Below are 14862 nucleotides of genomic sequence, written 5' to 3' on the forward strand. Positions count from 1 at the left end.
GCTATTGATAAAAGCAACCAGGTTGCTGGGTTTCAGTTGTGTTTAGGTGTGTCTGCTGAGCGAGAGTTCTGTAACTGGGTTTAATCCAAAACATACGTACTTCTATGGAAGTGTGTTCTATTAGTGTTGGTGGAATTTACATACTGGTAGATGCACTCAGAGGGACGCGGGTGGCGCTGTGGGTAAAAGCCTCAGCGCCTAGGGCTTGCCGATCAAAAGGTCAGCGGTTCGAATCCCCACGGCGGGGTGCGCTCCCGTTGCTCGGTCCCAGCGCCTGCCAACCTAGCAGTTTGAAAGCACCCCCGGGTGCAAGTAGATAAATAGGGACCGCTTTCTAGCGGGAAGGTAAACGGCGTTTCCGTGTGCTGCACTGGCTCGCCAGATGCAGCTTGTCACGCTGGCCACGTGACCCGGAAGTGTCTCCCGACAGCGCTGGCCCCTGGGCTCTTAAGTGAGATGGGCGCACAACCCTAGAGTCTGTCAAGACTGGCCCGTACGGGCAGGGGTACCTTTACCTTTACCTTTAGATGCACTCAGAACTGCAACCTTCGTTTTGAGCTCTGCGGGCACTGCAGTATGGATAGTGTGGGTGTTCAGTCTGCCCCCAAAGTCGACATATTCCCAGTATGAATTTCACAATAGCATTTGTCTAACGGTAAATCCAAAGCTGGAAAAACTGATTTCTAAGGTAGGGCAGAAGGGTTCAGATATGCTGAATAGAAATAGCTGATTATGACATCCTTGGGAGGTTCTCCTCCCTTTTTTAGGTGCATTAAAAACAAATACTTTGCTTGTTTAATAAGAAGCAACAACTTTCATATTGCTCAAAGTCCTGCACCCAAACAGAAGCAGGAGGGTCTTGGAGAGTGGGCTCCTGCCTGTCTCTCCTTAACTGAGTAGCTAGAAGACAAAACCGCTCCCAGGCTCTTGAGTGTTGGTGGGGTGGCATATGCACTGCCGTGAGCTCCTTGGCACCTAACTTGTGATATGACCTGGCAGCACTCAGCATCTGAAAAAAAAACCTGTTCATAAATCTACATGATATAGCCTGAGGCACGACTACATATAGGATTCAAAAATAATTAGCAAAGGGGAGCAGGAGGCAAGGAAGAAGAACAATTACAAAAACGAAAAAGGTTGGGGGTGATAATAGGAGGGACATGAGAAAAAACAAGTTGGGAAAATCCTGTTAAAAACTCATTGTCTTCAACAAGGTGCAACGAGGGTGTGGCTGGTGCAAGCGAGGAAGATCCACCTCTCAGTATTAGGGCTCATACTTTGCATGCAGAAAGATTCAGTTCTTGACATCTCAGGAAGCAGAGCTAGCGGAAAACTCTGCCTGAGAGCGTGGAGAGCTGTTGCCTTTCAGAAAGGTAACGCTGGGCTAGAATTACCAATGGTCTGACTCAGAATAAGGCAATTTCCTATGTTTTAAGGGGCGTGTGTGTGTGCATGCATAGAGTGGGAGTGTAAAGTACCTGACCCTGAACTGAACATGGAGGTAAATCACAGGTATTATTATTATTTGATTTATTACAGTGGCAGTAAATATAGAGACAATTTGGACATTTTACACTTTAGGCACTGCAGAGTTGTTGTCTCTCCACCTCCACCCCATAGCATTGTGACCCAAAAAAGAAAGAGAGAAAGAGATTACATAAGACACTGTCCTTTTGTTAGAGCCATTAGAGTTCCTATATTGAGGAATAGTGCTTGTTCCCTCTCTGAAAAAAGGCAGTGATGCATTGGCTATTCAGATGTTCTCAAGCATATAGAAATGACTTCTCTTTCTGTGTGTAGCTTTGTTCTCTACTTTGGCTGACCCCAGATGTTGCTTAGCTATTTTATTATATGGAAGTTTCCTTTTTTGTGGGGGAGGCGGGGGAGGTTTTCCGGTAGAAATGGTACCTATAAAAGGTAAAGCTGAATCTCCAGCGTGGGATAATCATGTTGTTACCTCTAATAGGACAGTTGTAAGGATCACTCAGGCAGAGTCTACGCATGACATAGAATGTGGTGATGGAGTTGTCAGGAGGTAGAATAGACTTGTACGACTTCAAAAAGCAATTGTGATTCCTTAAAAAACCGACCCCTATAAGAAAAAACACTGCACAATTAAAAACCAGTACGTACAATTGTTTCTACTCAGTCTACTCCATTTCTTACTTGTAGGGAGTAACTCTACCTAGTGGAACATTCAGAAATGGTATTCACTCCACCCCCCAGTTTGAAGTGGTACAGCCCATTTTGCCACCTCTTTTGACCTGGCCTGAAATAATTCAAATGCTTTGAATCTTCTAAAACACTGGATATGTTATTTTGATGCATTAAAATCTCCTTGCAAATAAGCACCCAAAAACATACTGCTAACCCTGTAAGCCTGTGGTGCATCAAACAGCATGAGAATAAAAACTGAAAGGTGCGGAGGGGAGGAACAGCTTAACTTTATTTAAAAAAATAAATAAAAATACCCTACCTCATCTGCTGGATACAGTTCTTGTGATGTAAGAGGCGCAGAGTAAGCAGATAAGTAAGCAGTAATTGTGACTGGGAAGTATAATTAGCTGGCTAGCCTTTTTGGGAATGATATTAATGTGCACCATGAATTACTTCTTGGCCTTTTGTGAAACTGTTCCATACCACAAAACTTGGCTGCCAAACCCTACAAAATAGTTTGTCTAAATAGATATGTGTTGGTGCGTATCCAAGCATAGTATTTCATTCTTTTTAAAAAGGAAGCTCACTAAAAGCATTGCCCAGCAGACTCAGAACTGTGTAGATGTTTGAATCTCCCAGTCATCTGATGCTCAGATTCAGGGGGGCAGAGAATGGAGCATGGGAGGGGAAGGAGTGGTGCCTGGAGCATCTGGGGGAGGAAAACTGCTGAGGGGCCAGGTGGGTTGATGCAGATAATTGTTCCTGGTGGCGGAAAAAAACCTGAATGTGTTTAGGGTCTCATTCTGGAGGCCTGAGGGCCATGTGTGTGTAACTCTCAAGCTATGCAGCTTATACCCCTTCACCCTCATTCAGGTCCTTCAGCCTAAGATTTCACTCCTCCATCTAAAAAAGCCCTTGGGAACAGGCTAAATTTCAGACTGTAACTTCTAACCCTACTGTACACAGGGGAGAGGGGCAAACGCAAAGAGGACAGGTCTCCTGTGCCTTTCATGGTTGTGTAGATGAGGGAACTAAAGCAGGAACTAAACCAGTGGCCCTCCAGATATCGGAGGACTACCATTCACATCATCTCCATTTCTTGCCGTGCTGGCTGGGACTGATGGGAGCTGAAGTCCAACAATATCTGGAGGACCAGAACTTCCCTACTCCTGTTGTAGGGGGACTTACAGCAGGAGTGGCTGTTCCTGGCTCTTAGCCAGAGATTTTGTGAGGTGGGAGCCACTAGGGGCAGAGAGTAATTACAGAACAGGCAGGCCATAAAAGCAGATAGCCTAACATACAGGAAGTTATTTAATCCTTGGTTTTTTTTAAAAAAGTAAAAAATTAAAGCTTAAGGTTGAGCAGGAGCCTGAGCCAGGGACAAGCCCTATAGTCATATGTCGTGATGCTGCACTACTGGATCTTGAAACTACATTCTCATGAATGCTACTCATGAAGATGAGGAATAGTTATGAGAAAGGAGGCTCCCGAAAAGACTCGTGTACACTCCTAGTTAGCTTTTTGAACTTTCCCCCTTGCTCTTCATTTTATAAGGCTTTAGGTACATATGTAGGTACAAAAAACAATCTTATACCTTGATCACCTTATACCATAAACCAAATCAAGTGATAATGCTTCTTCTGGACTGTACTAGTTCAGCCCACAGGTTGGGGCCAGGAGGAGATGGCATGTTTGAATTCTGTCCCATAGGGGTAAATCCCTCTTTCTGAATAGTGAACTGAAATGGTAGGAAGAAAGATTCAGCTTGTTGTTTTCTGTAGGTGGTGTGGGGTTGTTTGTTTGTTTGTTTGTTTGTGTTTGTTTGTGTTGTTTTGAGAACATGCAAACTCACAGTGACCCTGAGCCTCCAGTGCAACCCATAATGGTAATTTCTGAAAAGATTACCTTTTTGATTCATTTGAATCTGTAAATTGGTCTTAATTTGGCCTTATTGTCTAGGTGCAACACCTGAATTGTGCATAATGAAGTTGTGGCCGAGGGAAGGTTATAACACAACACATTTTAATCTTTAGGACGCTATAAATATTATTTCTGGGTTTTGACTGTAACTTATGAATGTTTCACAAATTCTAAACTGATTTCCTGATTGTGAGCTTTGGAAACATCTAAGGTCTGGGATTCCTCCCCATTTCCCAAGTGGGATTGTAAAAATCAGGGGTCATTTGGGCTGAGGCCTAAGATTCTCTGTTCAGTGGATTTGTGCTCCATATGTGAGACAAATCAGCACACACACACACCCCAAACACACACACTGTTCTATTAAGAAACTGATGCACAGGATGGTAATTCACAAGAAGGCTTATAAGAAAAATCGAAAACTTGTATAACATAACATGATCTCAAAAACCTATCTAAAATTGGCAAGACCTTCCCTTCCCCCTTTTCTTGCTTTTTCTTCTTTAAAACTACTACTCCCAGCAAAGGGCTTTTAATCCATTTATCATTTCCAAAATGCTTTGACGTAGCCTTTACAATCATTGATCATGAAATGCAAGCTTTCTGTGGACCATCATTCATCAAAGAAGTTTTATTTACAGAAGGATGTGAAACTGTAGACAACATGTAAAACTGCTGTTCTACAGTTTGTTTCACAGGAGTACCAAATCAGATTTGCCACTTTTCAACTTAACTTCTTGGTTACTCGAAGACTTGCATTGCACAGCCTACTTTATAGAATTTTTCATGATTGCAATAGCCAGGTAATCAGGTAATATTGTCACTGAATACTTAAGGTACTCTTTGGCCTAGTTCTCACAGAGGTGGTCTGTGCATAAGGACTGTGTCATATGCAGATGAGGACTCATGTGACTGAATATTGTTTCATGTAAAACATGTCTCTGCACACAGAAAACTAGGGTTTGAAGAAGTCTGGTCTGGACCCTTCTCCCTCACATGCTAGTTTTCGACATTGTGGGTGTTGGGTGGGTGTGTTAACGAGCATTCAACTCTGTGTGAGCCACAGCTGTAGCTTGAAGTGCTACAGCCTGGACTCAGATTTTGTTCATCGGTGAGAATCAGGCTTTTGTTGTGGAGCTTATAGAAGAGATTTCTGGGTGCCAGTTTGGCGACCGCAGTTAAAAAACTTCTGCCGTAGTTCATAGTTAGTGCCATTTCCATTTTCCCTGTGTGTGTTTCTCCTTCTTGCATACGGGGGCAAATTGTTGTGAGAGCGAGCTGCAGGCAAGCAATGTAGTTGAGATCAGAGGAGCATAGAATTATAGCATTGGAAAGGACACCAAGGGCCATCTAGCTCATTGGCACCTAGCTTATATTTCTAACACGGATTCTATGAAAGTTTATGCAAAGCTATGTGCATCACTTGCTCTAATACTACTTCAGGTGGATCATTATTTTAGCAAGGGCAAATAGTTTCACTAGATTCAGAAGATATGGAAGGTAGTACTCAGGATGGGTGCTGCACAGACTGCCTGATCAGGGCATGAAACAAATCAGCACAGGAAATCTGAAGGCCTGGTTTAGCCTGGCTAGGCTTCCCTGGTCAGCAGGGCTTGATGTGAACCAGGGTTTAGACAAAGGATGTATTCCAGTACCAAGGCTTGGAATATATGAGGCAGCTATAAAAGGAAAGGAATCTGAGCCTATACAGTCTTTACTTCCCCACCCACTAATGATAGCAACCACCCACCAACCCTCACATTGATATGGGTTTTAGGGTTTAGAGGGCCTCAGGGTCAAGATGAATCTCACTTCAGACTTCCCTGGTCTGCTCAGCACAACATGATGCTTCCCAGTTCAGATCTTCTAGGCAGGTATAAAGGTTTCCCTTTGAAGGTAAATGTGCACTATCAGGGTATGACTGTTGGAAACCTGATTGAGAATATTAAAGCATTAATCCACTTGCTCAGTTAAGCTCATTAATCTCCCTATTAAGGTAGTTTTAAATGACTATTCTGCAGATGACATATGTGAGAAGGGGGAAATGCTGGGGATGACTCTGACATGAGTAATTAAAGCATTCTGTCAGATGAGAGGGAAAGCTGGCTACCCTGAAAGTTCCATCTGAGGTAGAATAATGAATACTGACTCTGGAATTTCTTGAATTTAAAAGTTTTTAAGATCTACATTTACAATTTAGCTTTAACTCTTAAGAACTAAGCTCAATCCTAGGCTCAATGTCTACTCAGAAGTAAGTCCCATGGAGTTATATGTGTATGTGTGTAAAATTGTAGCTGAATTCTGCCATTTTTTTAATCAATAATCAGGGCTTTACTGCTCAGAAACTTGAAGGTGCTTCATTGTTAGCCTACCCAGCTACTGAGCTGCTTTAAATGTAATCAACCCAACAATAAGCAGAAATGTTGCCGCCTTCTGTTCCTGAGTTCAGCATCTATTCGCTTGTCAAATACCTTGTGGCATTGTTGTGTGTGAGAGAGACTTCTTTGGCAATGTGCGGGCTGCACTTTACATGTTATCTGTGTATAAGAAAAATGTAGTCTTTATAGAGAAAAATGTCCATCAGCTGCAATATAATGCAAGCACGACTGTTATATGGAACAACTTAATTGCCATATTTATGAAGTCAATACAGGAAATCCCTCATGTGTGCTTAGTGGGCAGATCCACACCGTACATTTAAAGCACATGACTGAGCACAAAGAATCATGGAACTGTGGTTTATAGCTGTGAGAGGGACACTACTGTTCGCAGGATTCTTTCGGGGAACTGATATGCTTTAAATGAGCACTCATAGTTCTTTGAATGTATGGTGTGGCTCTGCCCATTGTGGTATACCTGCGTTTGTCTGAATACATATATAAAGCCCTATACAGCTTGCAGTCAGGATGCTTGAAAGACGTTCCCTCCCCTTGTACTCCCAAATGATCCATGTGCTCTGCAGGCGGGGCTTCCTGCGCAATCCATTTTATCAGGGTGTCTGCTCTGCACAGTCTAGGAATCTGGCCTTTAGTGTTGTGGTACCAACCCTTTGGAATTCCCACCTGTTAAATATTAGACAGATGTAGTGTCTTTGGTGTCTTCTGAAAGCCTTCCTTTCCCAACAAGCTTTTTTTAAGTAGAGTTCTTCCCCTATGTGTATTGGAATTGTTTGTAGATATTTTATTTGTTTTACTATTTCTGTGTTTGCTGCCCTGAACTCCTTTGGGAGGAAGGGCAGGATACAATTTTTTATAAATAACTATTAATAAACCAATGGCAGCTGATTCTGCTGATCACATGTGGTCTAAATGAGTATGGGTGGGTGGGACTGCATAATTATTTGGTAGCCCCAGCTATGGTGATAAAACATAAATGGTGGCCACAGAAGTGTCCCACATCAGTGTATTCCTGTTTTGTTGACCTCCCTGGTCTCCCAAAACACAAAGAGGAATGAAGACGGCGGAGCAAAGAGGGACAAGACGAAGGAGCGTTAGGTTGCTGGGGAAGGATCGGGGCGGGGGGAGGAGCCTTAGAGAGTGGTGACCTTCAGTCCTTGCAACTGCCTCATTGGGGCAAGACCTGCTGGGAAGAGTTGCTGTGATCACTAGGCTTGAATTGTTTTGGTTTCTTTGAATGAAGAGTGTTTTATTGCTGATCTGCTCCTGACTCCAGCTCCTGACACTATATTTGGAGAAGATCCGTTAAAAAGCAGCAGTACCAAAATGAATTATTGTGAAAATAAGAAATGGGTGTGTGATTTGGTCCTCACCCAGGGTGCCATATTACCAAAGTGTGTGCCTGCTGCTGCTGCTGCTGCTGCTGCTGCTGCAAGTTTTTCTCTACTATTATGTAGCATTTCAGGAGGGGTAGATTCGAAGCTTTCCTGGATTTCATTGTCTCAGATGTTATATTTATGAGAGCACCCTTGTTTGAATATTGGGAGATTGGGCATGTATATTTATTGGCCATGGTTTCTCAGACCTTTTCTCCGTTGTCTTCTCCACTGCAGGTGAACGTCCCTTTCACTGTAACCAATGTGGAGCTTCCTTCACACAGAAGGGGAATCTACTGAGGCACATCAAATTACACTCTGGGGAGAAACCGTTCAAATGTCCCTTCTGTAGCTATGCTTGCCGGAGAAGGGATGCCCTCACAGGACACCTCAGGACGCACTCGGGTGAGTCTACAATGCCTGCTCTTTAACTGCAGTGCTTTTTAAAGCACTGAACATACATCACTAGCTACCTTATAGTGAGTTATTATCTATACTGACTGACAGTGTCTGTTCAGGATTTCCGTCAGGATTCTCTTTCACAGTGGCCTGGATTGCTGAGCTACTAAAATGGCAGTTCCCCATGTATTGGGGGTGGATCTTGCCCACATCCACTGCCTGCAATCCTTTTAGGCCAGCAACGCCAGGGATTTAATCTGGCCAAGGCGTGGCTTTCACCTTTTACCTGTGGCTCCTTTGTCCTACTGATATGCTTATTGATCTGGAGGCAGACAGGTGTCATTTATGTATTTGTTACAAAAAAAGCAAGCACTGCTTCTTCAAAGGGATCAAGAAGGGACTCTGCGTACAGGCAAATGGCTTATCCATACCTCAGCTTATTAAGCCAATATATGGTTTTCTGAGTGTGACTAAAATTTCCACAGTCTTGAATGCTGCAAAAACTGTATTTCTGTGCCTTTCACACATAAATTGGACAGGCACAATAATGGGTCCACCAAATTATGATGTCAGTTTAATGGTTCCAAGGAAAATTGATTCCATTAGGCCAAAGGAAGATACATTATTTTAAACAGACTTGTATGGATACTCTTGACAAGCTTCCTGTGCCCCACCCCCGACCCCATGGTTCCCGGCCTGGATAATGTCAACCAGAATTATTATTTTTTGTAACTTCAGCACTTTGGGTATTAAGCCCACCATTATCTGTGATTCAGTAATCCCCAAGTATCAGAAAAACGCAGAGGTCCAAAACCTTCCCAAGCTAGCTTTTCTGATCTGTCCTACAACTGTGAGGTTATTGATGTGTATGCAAGATGTAAGACACAACTGTTAGGTGTTGGAAACTTGACTAGGTATTTCAAATTACTGTTGAAGAGCTAGAAATAGAATATTGTGAGTGTTCTTTATGTTTTAAGAAATGGAAATCCTTAGAAGATTCCCCACTAGATGTGGAAAGTCATAAACCAAACCCCAGCTGTTTAAAGATCTGTTTCGTACAGCTAAGATAGAGAATACCTTTAAGGAGCGCCTCTAGCAAGTGCAGGTTGGACCCTCTTGTCTTCTAGATCACTTTGTCACTGATAATGATAAACATTTGTTTTAAAATAGAAATAATGTTTTAAGTTTTAACATCATAGGAAATCATGGTATTTACATCATAGGAAAAAGTTACGAAGCTTTGCAGGAAGAAATAAATCATCTAAGCAACAGACTACTCAGGTGCAGGTGTATATTCCAGTACACAGGGGATAACATCATCATAACAAAACAGTTGGCCTCTGTTGCCTTTTGATTTTGAACTTTCATCCTAAACTGGCACAGAGAATGTATTTTCTTGTATCAGAAGTTGAACGTCAAATTACCATGGTCCAGTTTCTGCTTGCAAAAAGGTACACCTAGCGATAATTACCTAATTCCTTTCTCTTCTGATCTTGCTGTTTACAATTAACTCACCACAATCATGTTTAAAAGTGCCTGCTACTCAGAATAACACTTCATGCATTTGATGAAGTGGACTAGTCCATGAAAGCTTAAGCTATAATAAATAAGTTAGTCTTTACGGTGCCGCAAAACTGCTGTGTTTGCTTCAAGAGACCAGCACAGGACCCCTTCTAGAAATTGTTTTTCTTGGGTAGATTCCACATCTAACATTTTGAATAGGTGTTAAAATAGGTAGCATTTTCTCTCACTATGGGAAACTATTCCACTACATTCCTTTCTTCATGATATCTTTGTCATAGATTCTGCTCCATACTGATCAGAGCAGACCTCAACATATTGGTAGCAGAGTAAAACCATAAACATGATGCAGGGTTCCCCAAAAAACAACTCAGAGGTAATCAACTTCATTCAGCAGAGTTTATTACTGACGGTAAATGAGCATAACAGTCACAAATCAAATTCTTCAGGATTGGCACAGTCCATAAGAAATCCAGTTGCATCAGACTTAATTTAAACTTCACTAAGACTAAAACATAGACTTAGTGCTATGTACAGACCACCATGCCAGAAAGAAAGAGAGACAGAAAGTGAAACCCAAGCTCTTCTGGCCTATTATTAGGAACCACCTGCTTGTTTCCAGGCAGAATAGAAGCTTCTAGAAACTTCTAGGGTGCACCAGCTTGTATCACACAGAGAAGCTTTCAGAACCCTCTTGAATTAATTAGAATAGGAAAAATCTCTACACTTTAAGTGAATACTTTCTGTACCAAAAAATGTAAACCTGACAGTCTTTACCTTTAAGTTACTCCCAGGTGGTCTTTACCCCATGTGAAGGCTATCCTGAATATCAAACAGACTTGTACACAAATCCAGTGTTTGGGGATGAGATGGGGAACGGTCTATCATTGAACCACTGACCAATTTTTTTGTGGATCTCATAGTGCCTAGTGGCTTCTGTTATTCTTGCTACAAATACAGGATTAAGTAATGTTTGCTCTGATTCAGCAAAGCACTTTTTATGTTCTTAAGCTAGAACATATATTCTAGTATTAGTGAATACAGATTAGTTACTTTTTATTGTCAACAGATTCTGAGTATGCATCCTTATTTTCTAAATTAAAACATATTTGTGGACCATAGGGATTTCACTTATTTTTTTTTTAAAAAAGTTGAACCATGCAAGATGTAAGTCAGACTGACTCATTTTAGGGTGAATTACTGTATGCTGTCATTCACATTGTAATCTTGGTCAGTCCTTTATAAGTTGAGCACATAAAGAAGCTTCCTATAGTAGCCATATCATGAGTCACTATTTTGTTTGTTCTCACAGCACTGGGCACAGTATAAGCCAAGATCAGAATTTCTGAGAAGGGAGTATTAGTTACTGACGTTACTTTAAGCATGTAAAGATGGAACTATGGTAAAAGAATTAGATTTACAGGAGATGTGGAGATTCAATACAATGTATTACTTCTCATTTGGAGAGCACAAAACGAAAGCCGAGAATTTCCAACACACTCCACAACCCAAGAAAATATTTAAATTTATGCTTCTTTCTCTTAAAATTCATTCCCACTGATTCTAAACAGATATCTTAGAAGTGAACCCCATTGATTTCAATGAAACATGTATGTCAGTAGTGTTTTTAAAACCCTTCTTGAAGCCCAAATCACCAACGCCCAAATGTTGAAGCATGCTACAGGTAACTTCATATGGGACAACATGGCTTTATGCTGTGCTACTGATACTGAGAAGCTGAGCTCCTTAACGGGAGCCAAATGAAAACCAGGTCTTGAACCTGGACCTGTTGTGAACTTTGCTTGACATTCCCCACACACCTACATTTTATTGTACACAGAAGGCAAAGAAGTTTTATCCTGCAGGCTTCCCGTCTTAGGGAAGAGCTTTTAACTTGATTGCTGCTCTCTGGCTGTTTCCCCATTTCTCTGTTTGATAAGTGTGGCCTTTTCCCGCCCTGTATCTCAGCCTTCTTGCCCTGTGGTGGCTAATGGAGATTGACTATGCAATGGGTTACACAGGATGTGTCATTTGCATACATAGGTTTTGCTTAATTATGCTGCTCTGGCTGCAGGCACAGACACATAAGTTCCCCTGCTCTCTGTGTAATAAAATAAAAGATTTATATTGTCATAATTAAATGTAGGGCTGCGGTCCTTACAGTGCTAAATGAGCATTGGAGGCCTGGGCAAAGGCAGTTGTTTGAGGGTGACATACATCAAAGCAGAGAGGAATTAAAATACTGAAAAGGACAGAGAAAGAAACCTTCTTGGAGACTCATAAACATATTTATGTGGTAATCATATGAACTTAGTCCCTCACCCTCACGCCACAGTGATCAAGATGGCCATACTCCCATCAGTACCAAAGGTCACAGGAGGTCTCTCTCTTCCCATCCCCTTTGTTATATCCTGGGAATTCCTAGTGTTCTAACGTTGCTGTTAGCATTTTAAGGGCCTCAAGTCCACTTCTGAAGCATTGCCGTAATTTTTACAAAAGTTTTTAAAAAATCAAAACATTTGCATCCCTCCTTTTCTTCTAGGTAGCTAACAACAGCAAGTTATAAAAATGAATTACAAACACATGCACACACAAATATAAAGGTAAAGGGACCCCTGACCATTAGGTCCAGTCGTGGCTGACTCTGGGGTTGCGGCACTCATCTCGCTTTATTGGCCGAGGGAGCCGGCGTACAGCTTCCGGGTCATGTGGCCAGCATGACTAAGCCACTTCTGGTGAACCAGAGCAGCGCACGGAAACACCGTTTACCTTCCCACTGGAGCGGTACCTATTTATCTACTTGCACTTTGCTGTGCTTTCGAACTGCTTACAGCTAACTCAAGCTAAAAGTCTCCACTCTCCAACTGTTTTGGTAAAAATTCATTAGTTATTTATTAGTTATATCCACATTTCCTACAAGATGCAGCTTAAGGTGGCTTACATGCGGCTAAAATCAGCATGAATATGTGTGTGTTAAGGCTTGTGTTTGCATAGATAGAGATAGATAAAATCACTTACTAAATTCCGTAAACTTCAGAACAACCAGCAGATTTGTTAACTAGAAGAATAAAGACCCATCAACCAAATGTCTGGCAAAATACAAAAATCTGTTACTTGTATTTTAAAACTATCTGTATTGGGGGGGGGGTGATGGGAGTTGTAGTACAACACCTTCAAGGGGGCCATAAATCCCCATCCCTGTTTTAAAAATCAAGGAAATTAAGGCAACATTGCCACTCAAGAGCTAATCTTACAGGGATCAAGGTGTCAATGCCAAAAGCCATTGGGATATTAGCCTAACTAATCTACCTTCCTCTGCTGCCTCAAAGAGTTTGGATTTGATATCCCACCTTTCACTCCCTTTAAGGAGTCTCAAAGCGGCTCACAATCTCCTTTCCCTTCCTCCCCCACAACAAACACTCTGTGAGGTGAGTGGGGCTGAGAGACTTCAGAGAAGTGTGACTGGCCCAAGGTCACCCAGCAGCTGCAGGTGGAGGAGCGGAGACGGGAACCCGGAACCCCAGATTACGAGACTACCGCTCTTAACCACTACACCACACTGGCTCTCTTCTAACTGTCCCCATCCAACCCAAAACAGTCACCAAGCAAATATATTGATTATTTATTTATTAAATGTCTATACTGACCTTCATCCAAAGATCACAGGGCTGTTTACAGTAGAAAATCACAAAAAATGCATAACGTAAGAACAAACAAAAACAATCACACACACACACACACACACACACAGAGAGAGAGAGAGAGAGAGAGAGAGAGAGAGAGAGAGAGAGATTAAAATGCCATAGATTGTTAAATTACCCAAAGGCCTGGGAGAAGAGGAATGTTTTTGCCTGGCATCCAAAGATATATAATGGTGATGCCAAGCAAACCTCCCTGGGGAGAGCATTCCACAAACGGGGAGCCACTGCAGAAAAGGCCTTTACTCATGTTGCCACCATTCAAGACTCTTGTGCAGAAAAAGGGCCTCAGATGATGACTGCAGGTTCATGTTCCTTCTCAGTAGCGCCACCACTACACATGTTTCACTTTTATGGCCACATCTAATATGGCAGTGTTCTGGTTGGTATAGTTTCTCAGAAAAATGTGTGGAACCAAGGGGCACATGATTACAGGAACTTTGGCTGTGTTGATCCCTCTTGTGAAATTTACTGGCAGGAATAAAGACTGAAGATAAATATCCATATGGCTCAGTATAAGCTTTCTTACACTTCCTTATATGTCGGAACAAAGGGTATCTTTTTATGTTCATGCTAATTACATAACAGTAGCTCAGTGAGTCATAGTTGATAGAATTGATTTCTAAAGCTGTCACTAAATAAATAGCATGAAATATTTTTGGAGCGAATGTGCACCAGAAATCGGATAACCCAACTGCTGTTTGGTTAAATGTGTGTTTGGTTGAATGTGTCTCCTGGTTGTTCATCTGCTTGGCCTTCTAAAACAGGGCGCCCCTCAGCTATTAAGATACCTGAAATACTAGTTTTAGCTGCAAGGTATGGGATTTGCTCCATGCAAATAAACTGAATATGTAGGAGATTTAAAACATTGAAAATGGATTTTCAGCCCAGCATAAAACTGGCATTCTCTTCCAACAGATACAACAATGGCAAACTCTGCAAATGAGTTCAACATCACACACACACACACACACACACACACACACACACACACACACACACCATTTACAGTGGTACCTCGGGTTAAGTACTTAATTCATTCCAGAGGTCCGTTCTTAACCTGAAACTGTTCTTAACCTGAAGCACCACTTTAGCCTCCTGCTGCCTCTGCACGATTTCTGTTCTCATCCTGAAGCAAAGTTCTTAACCCGAGGTAATATTTCTGGGTTAGCAGAGTCTGTAACCTGAAGCACATGTAACCCGAGGTACCACTATATTATTATTTACCAGGAGGGAAGGCATTTTTCCTAATTAGGGCTATGCACAAAGGAGGTCTTAAAATTCTCCACCCTCTTTGTGGGCAGAAGAACTGGAGAGACCATTTCACTTCATTTCCCCAGGGGGAGGAAAATTGATCTAGCAATTAATAGGGGGTGGGGATTAGTGGCAGTTGCACAG

The 14862-nt window shown here is 42.0% G+C and overlaps 1 protein-coding gene across 9 annotated transcripts in view; it reads left to right on the forward strand.

Annotated features, from left to right (window-relative positions):
- IKZF2 (IKAROS family zinc finger 2) overlaps positions 1–14862 on the forward strand; it is a 107714-nt gene that overhangs the window by 61474 nt on the left and 31378 nt on the right. For all 9 annotated transcript variants that reach the window (XM_077919355.1, XM_077919382.1, XM_077919352.1 and 6 more), the window contains one exon: positions 8084–8251. In XM_077919355.1, the coding sequence (XP_077775481.1) occupies positions 8084–8251 (168 nt within the window). The remainder of the gene's footprint in view (positions 1–8083; positions 8252–14862) is intronic.

The sequence above is a fragment of the Podarcis muralis genome, chromosome 1, assembly GCF_964188315.1.
Source record: "Podarcis muralis chromosome 1, rPodMur119.hap1.1, whole genome shotgun sequence".
NCBI lineage: Eukaryota > Metazoa > Chordata > Lepidosauria > Squamata > Lacertidae > Podarcis > Podarcis muralis.